At 32.8% G+C, this 10,749-nt stretch overlaps 1 protein-coding gene across 1 annotated transcript; it reads left to right on the top strand.

The window, feature by feature from the left end:
- Positions 1-4,244: 4,244 nt before the first annotated feature.
- Positions 4,245-10,749, top strand: LOC105178571 (uncharacterized). The gene is made up of 10 exons (XM_011102064.3): positions 4,245-4,609; positions 4,713-4,826; positions 5,278-5,419; positions 5,507-5,803; positions 5,897-6,044; positions 7,103-8,068; positions 8,167-8,360; positions 8,447-8,520; positions 9,379-9,483; positions 10,296-10,749. The coding sequence occupies exons 2-10, from the start codon at positions 4,771-4,773 to the stop codon at positions 10,372-10,374; spliced, it is 2,061 nt and encodes a 686-aa protein (XP_011100366.1). The 5' UTR covers positions 4,245-4,609; positions 4,713-4,770; the 3' UTR covers positions 10,375-10,749.

Genomic DNA, 10,749 nt, shown 5'->3' with positions numbered 1-10,749 from the left:
AATCTGTATGGTTCTTGTTTGAAATAAAACTAGGCACAAATTAGAATATTTGGAGTAAAAATAAAGCCCGTAGCAGCTATATATCGTTTTGGGGAGAACTTGTAAATTAAAATAGATGCTGTCAAAAATTGTTTAGAAAAGGGCTCATGACAAATGGAGGTATAAGTATTTATATTTTATTCTTATTTGCTGGAAGTGTGAATATTACATTAGAAGCTGAACCAAGTGGGAAAAAATGCACACCATGAATTAAGACCATCGACGATCTACATATTAGATAAGTATATGATTAACATCATCTATATATGTCCTTTTTCTTGATATTACGTTTATTAAAATCTATGAAGAGGGTACAATAGATGGATGGTTGAGTTGAATGATTACGTGGGAAGGCAAGGTAAGTAAACGATTGACATCATCTATATGTGATCCTTTTATCTGAATATTGTTTGAATTAAGGGTAAGAGTTGCTTTGTAACTGAACTATCAAGATAGCATAATTAATGGATAGTTGAGTTTGTTGTAAAGTGTATTTTTCATACTCCATGAGTATATGACATTGTGACTATATGATTGTGATTGAAGAGATGTGAAGATGTGTGATCTTACTTGATTAATTGTTTACAAGTACGGTGATATATGGAAAATGAGACAGTTACAAGAACTAAAAATAATTATCATGTGATTACCCCTTTGATTGGTTCAATGGCTCTTCATGGAGAAATAAATAAATTGGCATCGGTGCTCTTCGTGGATATATTGGTGTTGATGATTCTTCGTGAAAAAAAATAAATCACCTTCGGTGACTTTTGTGAAAAAATAAATAAATAGATGGCCCTGACGGCTCTTCGTGGATAAATTGGCCTTAGTGTTCTTTATAAAAAACAACAAATGAAAGGCACCGGTGGCTCTCTGTGGTTTACAAAGGGGACATTCACTTAAAAATAATATGATGAACAATGAGGATGAGTTGCTGGAGAAAGACATTGTATCACCATCTTGTAAGTATAATAGAAATGGAAAAGTTCGATTGATTGTCTTACTGCGAAATGTTTGCATCATTAATCAAATAAGATATGATGGAATCTAATTGGTGACATGTGTTATCTATTGCTGTCTTGTTGAACTAAAATTAAATTACATATATAGTCTATATCGGTTGTTTACTTATTGAGTCATGCAACATTTTTCAGGTGTAGACATTGAATTCTATATACTTTTAAGGAATAGGTCCACATTGTTCATTTCAAGCCAAGTCAGGCCAGTATGGGGTGTTCCACTCACAAGTCAAATAAATTAAAAATCTTGAATTTTGAGAATGTTAACAATACCCTAATAGAGAGGATGGCTTGTGAACAGGTTATAATAATTCTGCCTTACTATATGTGACTCAGATATGTATAAAGATTGTGAATGAGGTGACTCCTGCCAGTTGCATTGATAGAGTATGTGAAATAACCGACTACGGATGAGCTTATGTTATCTATGTAAATAATTTTAATTATGTGTGGTATTAAAGTAGCAAAAAACGATATTATCGTTGGTGATGCGTGCGAAAATAGCAGGGGTCCAATAACTTTGGACTGTCATTTAGGGCTTGGATTATCGCTTAGGATTTAGACTGGAGCATTTTTATGATCCTAGGAAATGAGACGTACAAAACAACACGTTAGTACTCCGACTCCTAAATTAGTACTGGATTCAAGAGGGATAAAACGAAAAAGTAAGTAAATGTAATAAAGAATCGAGATATGCTGATTAAATCAAAAGAAGTATGTAAATTCGTGACGGATGTTGAATAAATGCTTAGAAGAGTGCTTAAAGATTTTAGGAGCCATCCCCCATCTAAGGGGCCAAACCTGTATATATGGGAGAGTGTCCCCATCTACTGGGGGTCTATCTTTTCTCCTTCATCTTTGGGGAGAAGGGTTAGAGTGGCTGGGTAAACAACAAATCGTCCTTATTCATAGTTGGATGTGTGATGTCCGTAAAATTTTATATATTGAGAGACTAACTGATAATCATTAAAAAAAATTATATTTAGTTATAAATATATTATAGGTTGAAACTGAAATATATTAAATTTTAAACGGATTAAATTGAAGGTCATAATAACATTTAGAAGCAAATTATATTAATTAAGAAAATTAGAAAAAACATAATGAGTATTTTAGAAAAAAATTGAAATTGACAAAAAAAATAGGAATTTTGTGGAAAGTGGCATGTGCAGCCACTTCTCACTGCATCACAATTCAAATTCTCTATATATAATACTAGTTATCGTCCTGCACGGTTTCCACGAGCATATAAAAAGAACATTGATGTGGTATAATAAAAAAAATTGTTAAACGAGTAAATTATAATTATAAATTATAATAAATATGAAGAAGTAAGGTGAAAGAGAAATGTGGAAGTTAAAAGGAAAAAACATAATTATAAAATTTAAAAGAAATATTAAAATTACTAATCTGACCAAATACTTTTAAAGAGAAGAAACGAAATGAAAGATAAATTGGGGCAATCTAAAGGTGATACAATCAAAGGATTTTCTTTTATAATAGTATAGATATTTAACAACTCACACACACCATTTTGCACACACACCATTTATACATTGTAATAATATTATTTGATTAGTCCATTTGCTAATGTAATTTATACTGATCGATATATTGTTTAACCAGAAATTTTATGAGTTTGACTATTTAAATTAGTGTTGAATTAGATATCTCATTTAATTTAAAAAGGATAAATACTATATTTAATCCTTAAGTTTTTGTTTATAATCACTTTAGTCCCTCAAGTTCATTTCTTTTCTTTAGTATCCTTAAACTTTAGTTTTTGTCTCAGTTTGGTCCCTCCTGACCATTTTTCGGTGAAAATGTGGCTGGATTTTAACTCTTTGGAGGGTAAAATAGTTAATAGATTTGATTTTATTACTTTAATTCCTTAATTTCATAAAATTATCAAATTAATTATTTTTCACACAAAAAAATAACCTTTTCATATTTTTTATACAATATGTTGTAATTATCTTATATGAATAATGAAAACTTTGAACTCTTGTGAACATAATAATAATATATTTCGTAACTTAAAATAAACAGACTCATTTTTTTTAGTAGTTAAAAAAATAAAAATTTTGAATAAATTTTATAAAATTTATCTAATATAAAAATATAATAAAAAAAAATCTAAGTCAGTAAATTTTTTATTTCAAAAGTTAAAGATAAGTCCAAAAAAGTTAAAACCTTAACGATATTTATTAAATGTTTCAGTTTTTTTGAACAAAAAGTTGGTAGACCATACTTTTTAATTAGATTCATTGGTGGATGTCATTATATAAAATTCATTTTTAATTAAGACATTTTCTAAATATATAGTCCCATTTTATAGAAAAAGATTTATAAAAACTTCTTAAAATGAATTTTGTATGTATTTGAAATTCACCAAATAATTTAATTAAATGTTTTTTCAAAATCGTAGATATTAATATTTAATATTATTGTTAAGATTTAATTTTATTAGACATAAACTTTAACTGCTAAGATTAAAGAACCAACTTAAATTTTTTAATTATATTTTTAGATTAAATAAGTTTTATAAATTTATTTATAATTTTGATACTTTTTATCGCTTTTGAAAATGAAAAAGAAAGAGACTATTTTATTTTAATTAAACAATATGTTAAGTATGCTGAAAATAGCTTAGGAAATGAGGAAAAATGAGAACTTGACAACTTGTGTGACCAAAATAACTGTACCAAAATCTCTAAAATGGACATATAAACTAAATCGAAAAATATCCCAAAATCGCTTTGATACATTTAAATATTGTTTTTATAAATATTCATTATCATATGTGGGTTCACGTGCAACGCACGTCTTATTTTTCAATAATAGAAAAATAGCAAAAAGTTTCATGAACTTTCGAATAAACATGTAGGCTCGAGCTCTGCTCATTAAGGAGTTCGAGTTGACTCGACTCGAACTCGAAAATGTTTGAGCTCTAATTGAGGTTTATGTCAGTCGAACTATTAAGCTCACGAGCCGGCACAACTCACCTTGCACCCCTCTACCCATGCACCCAAACCTATAACCTGGTGAGAAGTGCAATTACCATTATTGCCCATCTAAAACCGCTCTACCACGAACCCGGTTCACATTAAACTGATTTAACTAATAACTACCGGGTCAACTAAACAACATCAACCCCTCGCTCGCTCTCTCTAACATTCACAGCGATCACGCGTAGTTAACGTTTCCCTAATTTTCCTCGATTTCAATTCAATTCTCTTCTAACAAATTCAAACAATCTTCAACTCCTACCTTTTTCTGTATCTCCGTGCCTATGTTTTCTTGGTTGTTCTCATTAATGGCAGGCCTTCATTACCAGTACTCACGTAAAGATACTATGATTATGTGTTAGCTATTTCAGCATTCCCCGTAAATAGTTTCTGCCCCAAGAAACCCGTGTCGAATTAATCGTTTTTCTTTTGTGGGTTTTCCGTTCCTTTTTTCTTAATGAATGTCGTTGGTCGGCCGTGTTGCTTTGAAGAATACTCATTGAATTTTCTTGATCATTTTCTGTTGTCATTCGTTTCCCCCAGGTATTTGATTTCTCTCTCTGCCCTTTTGATGATAGATTGTTTTTCTCTTCCTTTTGCTGCCTTTTTTCTTTTCTTAATTGATGTTCCTGAATTAATGGAGCAGTGGTGTTTGAATTAACTTTGAGAGAGAAGCGAGGATTAAGGAGTCCTTTTTTCTGGTGATGGAAGACGGCGATGGTGAACGCTACGTGTTTCCATTGACAAGTTTGCAAATCGGGTAAGTTATTTGGTCATGAAAGCTTTGGCTTCATTGGGTTGCTTAGAAATTTTGCCATTTTCAATGTGTAATGCGCCATGCATGTTACGGGAAGCTTGTAGTTGTTCTTTGACGATAGAACATTTGGATGTATGTTGTTTAAAAAATGACGAAAAGATAGGGCTTGCATTGTGCTTAAGCGGATCATAGTTTACTAGATATGGTAATGAGAAATATATATATATATATATATATATTATTCTTGTTTATATAGCTAAATGGTACTTGGGTTGGTGAAGGATGTGATATATTGTTATTTGTAATTGTTAGCATGGGGCGTCAGGTGATCCTTATTATCTATATATATATTTGCAGAGATGATATTCAAGAACTATGTTCTTTTAACACCATTCATGTGTTTATTTGAAGATGATGATCTTAATTTGATTACTCATGGTGAGATGTTTTGCAGGGATTTGCAGTCGTACCTTTCACATCTCAGCCTATTTCTGGCCTCTGAAAGTGGGAAGTTCTATATCTTGGTCGACAACAGGCCATGGTTGGAAGATCTTGTGTTAAGTTCAACCCATTGGTGGCAGTTGATGGTTACTAAGGTTGCTACAATATCTTTGTAGCACTTTAATTAGCATTTATGTTAGTAAAACTAATGGTCTAGAATATACCTTTTCATAATTGTACAGTCGAGGCTGTCCCCCTTTGCAAACACTAGGGGCAGGAAGGAAGGAAAGATGATTGGTGAATTTTCAGGGCTACAAGATTCTTCCTCATCGGATGTAAGAAAATCACAAAACTTCATAAAGTGGTTATCTTTTACTGCTGCTATGATGTTATCCAGAAACAAGGCTTTGCTACCTGTGAAGAAGCTTAGCAATTCTTTAATCGCAAACAGCAAGTTGCACAGAACCTTATATGGTTTTATTGTTTTTGAGGTTGCATGGAACGATGTACGTGGTATTAACTATTTGAATGAGCTTCAGGTAACTAGTGATCACAGAGGTTCATTAAGAGCTATATTTCAAAATATATTATAAGAATTCTGTGTTTCAACTTCTTTTTTGTATTATTTTCAGACTGATACATCACTTGCAATAGAGGCTAAAATCATGAGGAGATGGGAATTTGACAGTACAACACAAGCTGCCAGGAGTATATCTTCATGGTTCCCAGGGTCACACAACGAACGGATTCTCTTGAAAGAGCATTTGGATGAAACCATTGGTATTTCATCAGAGCCCAAAAACAATGAACTTGAAAATATAGCATTGATAATATTTGAATTTTACCCTTCTTCTATTTTATAAGCTATATGACCACACTAATTCCAATATAAATTAATTACTCTAATAATTAATTGTTTCATCAAGTTGCTTACATCAGCTGTGGCAGCTCTCTGATTTGTAAGGATAAAGTGTAAATTGAGTTAGATTATGTCTAATGTGATCTATTTCTGGCATGTAATTCTTAGAGAACATATGCATCCTTGCTACATATTTTTTGTTTCTAAACTTTTTTATGAGTGTTCCCTGCTTCATGGAATCCAGAGTTACCATGAAATTTATACTAGATTTTGTGAACTTCAGTTGCATCGAATCAAGGAATTCTAGTCTTCTGTAAGATGCATATTTGAAGGGAAACTAGAAGTGGATGCAAGTTCAGCCATGTAGAAACTAGTAAATTATCAACAATACCAAGTGATATGGTCTTATGTTTGTTAATGTTGCTAATCTATGATGCTTTTGTTGGCTATATAGGTTTCGCAAATCTTGTCAAGTGCTTTCATTCTCATTTTTTCAAAATTTCCTAAAATCACAAACTCCAGCATCCTTTCTGGCACAGATGTTGGAGAATATAATATTTTCCTGCATCTTACCTGATTTTGTGGAGAAAAGTAGTGAATATTGTATTTCATCTGGACATTTTTATCATTTTATTTTACCAAAATTTACTAGTATTAAGTAGCATACTGATTGTGCAACTTCTTGACCCTTAGCTATGCTTTTTTATTGTTCAAGGAAAAGGTCGCCTACAGGCCAAGTTGACTAGTCAATCCATTTGGTAATGATGGAATTGGCCTCACTTGGCACTGATTTATGGAGCTCGTTTGTCCACTGGCCAATCTGGGAATAATTATGTTTGGCATACAGTTTCTGTTATTTATAGAATGCCTGCATTTTCTGCAGTTGTGCTGTTATAGAAGTGGAATACATTAATGTTAATGTCTGTTTTGGATTTCTTGAAAACTTCTATAGTTTATTTTGAGTTTAAGATTGTTGCAGGGGAGGAATACCATGATGCTCAAGAAAGTTTTGCAGCAACTACTCTACCTGATACTACTGACATTATTCCTGTTGATATGTCTGCTGGGAATGGGTTTACCTCCTTTCAGGATCACATCACTGATGTGTGTCCAGATAAAGTTGGAAATAGAATAGATGGACTGCGTAAACCACCTCAGCCTGGTAGTCCTTTCAGAAGAAGGAAAGTTATGAAGTCTATTTGCTGTGATGCTGAGCTTGGGATTTGTAACAGAGAACAAGAGTTTGGAACTGTTGAAGTACTTAGGCAGACCTCTAACTCGAGTGATTGTGAAGAAACACTTGAGGCTACTCTCTACCGCGATGTTTTGATTTTGTTTCGATTTGATGATCCTGACCTGCCCTTTAAACTAAGGGACATAATTATGTCCAAATTGCGACTACTTACACTACTTGAAGCTGGGCTTCCGTCTTGGGTTATTTTCCTACAGTCATACCCAGGATTTTGCCGCCTTTATCGTCCGTGGATGTGCCCTCTAGCAAGAGCTCTGTACATACTTATTTCAGTAGTCACTGTTCTCATTGGATTTTTTGACTTATACAAAAATGTGCCTCTTCTTAAGGCAACAGCATCCCATTTGTGTGGACCTCTCTTTGACTGGATAGAGGAGTGGGAAATGATTTCAAGAATTAAGTATTTGGGAACTATGTTATTTCTTCATAATTTTAAGAAGGCCATGAAGTTTTCTCTAATGCTGTCACAAACTACATATAAATTTTTCTCATTGGTAATTAAGCCAATCACACGACCTTTTATTGACCTCTTGGCTTGCTTCCTTCCCCTTTGGAGTTTGTTTACACGATTAGCAGGAATTTTCTTTTCAGTAATCTGGGTGTTGGTTCAGTCTTCTTTTTCAATGGTAGAAGACATTATAGAGATTTTGGTGCTACCGCTATGGTATATCTTATTGCTAGCTCGGACTGTGAGTAAGTTGACAGGCTTTCTTGAGACATTTCTTTTCTCTGCTGGGATTTGAAAACTTTTTGACATATCTCAATTTGTTTTTGTATATTGTTTGATGCAGCAACATCTTTTTTATACCCTATATTTTGGATTCTTCGCCTTATCGCATTCTTCTGCACCTTTGTATATCGTTCAATCGGAGGTTTATGGCTATCGGCAAGGACCATCTTTCAATTCTCAAAAGATGTTGAGTCAACTGTAAGCACATATCAGGTGTCAGTGTGGCGTTCTCTTTGGAATGACCTTTTCTCCCAGGTGGTTTACTATAAAATTCAAAACTGTACATGCTACTGGCATTGTGTATATTATTTTCTTACTCAGTTTATGATCCTTATGCTCAGGTTTTCCGTGCTCTCCGAAGTATACTTAATGGTTTCGTGGTTTTCTTCATTGCCTGCAACAGACACCGCCTTAGGTATGATTTCAGTGTTTTGGCTCTTACTTATATCTCTTTTTAGTCATGTAGTCTGAGAACAGGTTGTAGTATTGCCATGTTATTGTTGATTGAAACCTTTTCACACTCGGATGTTCATGAAGAAGGATTTGAAAAAGAAAAAAAAAGAAAAGAATTTCAAATGACTCTATATTAAAAGAATTAGAAATCTATGTTGAAGAATTTGAAATCTTTTGAATTTATAATTATCCAAAACAAATCCAAACTAATTTGTCAGTAGGGATTTGAAATTCATAGCTCCAAATTTATGAATCTAAACTTAACCTTAGGCTATACTTGGATGGAAGAATTTGTATTTGATAAATGAATTTGGTGAGAGAATTTTAAATGACTTATTTATTAATGGATTTGAAATCCATCACCATGTGACAGAAAATAGTTCAGAATGAGATCTTAAGATTTGAAATACTTTGCAGCATGGAATCATTCAAACAAGTTCCATGGATTTGAATTGGAAGTATTTAGAGAAAGGATTTCAAATAACTGCGTATCAAAATATTCGAAACCCATGAACATTTCTAGAAAACATAATTGAAAATGCCACTTAAAAGATTTAAAATCCTTCCTAATATAAGATTATCCAAACAAATCCACATATGTTAGATTTAGAATCTTACTATCTCAAAATTAAAATGTCCTGTAGATTACAAACAACCCTTACCGTTGAAGTAAATAATGAAAATATATGATTTTGACTCGTATATGTTTAATTCAGTTGGTGCTTTCATAATTTTGAGTTACTTAGATTTATTTTGTGCTATTTGTAAGTAAGACATTTGCTTCTCTGACCATACTTTTCTTTAATCCATTGCAAAACAGCATTTATAATCATGTGAAGGAGCTCATTCATAGATTAATATTCGTTGCCACGAGAACGTGGTCTAAAGATAAGAGCCAAAGTGGACAAACTTCTGAAGCTCGATTGTAAGTAAACATATCAAGTGCCATTTTTCTCTAACTTATGCTGAGTAGTTGAGTTATTGTCGCAATTTAGACGAAATTTTGTCTTACGTAGGGCTGTGTAGTGTTGCCCATTTGTGTTTTGTACAATGTGATATCTGAAAATTTGGTGAATCTAAATGAGATCGATAGACACTCTATGCCCTTAAAATTCTAATTCTTTCTAGTTGAATATGCTAAATTAATCTTGGGGGTGCATGACGAGTCAAGTAGGTCTACAATCTCCACTCGAGTTCAAACTAGAATTTGAGTTAAGCCCAAATGCATCTACTCTCAAGCTTTTCCATCGTTTAAATACATCTGTATTACATCTATATATATTACTTAGTATGTTGTTAATTTCTAAAATGCTTATATATTACACCCAAAACAAACTTATATTACATAACATATCTTTACATCCAAATTTGTTTTAAACTTGCGCTTTGTAATTATGGAAAAGACGCTACATCGATCCACTCTACTTTGGGGCCATTTGTTTGGTAAACTGCTATATAGAATTTATTTATTATGAGATTAGCCGAACCAATCCGAAGCTCGAACTCATGTTTTATTTATCTATCTCGGTTCGAGCTTGAGCTACGAAAAGCAGGCTTCTAAGGAAACATGAATATACATTTGCCGTTTTCAAGATCTCTTGTCTACTCATACAGTACAATGCATAAATATTTCATCTATACAAGAGAGAGACCCTCTAGTTTTCGTGGATAAATCTGTGCTAGATGATAGAGTAACAGTTGAACTAACCACTAATTAACTCTCACTACTCACTGCAGGAAAAGGATCGGAAAGAGTAGCATTGAGTATCAGATGAAGCGGAGGATGATTGTGCAGCATCCATATAAAGTTGATTAAGCAAAATCATTTTCACCAGCTAATACCATGTATATGATATACGAGCGGAGACTGCCCAACATAAAAGAATTCTGTATCCATTAGTGCGTAAGTTCTTAGCACAGTACATTTATTTATTTATTCTTTTCTTGGAAGGCAAAAGAGAAAGAATCTCAACTATATGCTCACATACAACTGAAGGAGTAGTTTAATTTTTCTTGCCCCCCATTTTTTGTTCTTTCCTCATCTTCTCCTCTGAGTCTACAGACGATCAATATATACTTTTGTAGCTTTAGGCTGTTACCACATGTATTCATTATCCTTGTATAGAGATCATTAGTTACTTGTATGGAAGGATAATGACAAATAATAGATAGTATGTAATCTTTCTTGCTA

Source organism: Sesamum indicum, linkage group LG12 (genome assembly GCF_026168435.1).
Source record: "Sesamum indicum cultivar Baizhima isolate 11 linkage group LG12, ASM2616843v1, whole genome shotgun sequence".
NCBI lineage: Eukaryota > Viridiplantae > Streptophyta > Magnoliopsida > Lamiales > Pedaliaceae > Sesamum > Sesamum indicum.
Note: the sequence above shows the minus strand (reverse complement) of the source record. Positions and strands in the feature narration are given on the sequence as shown.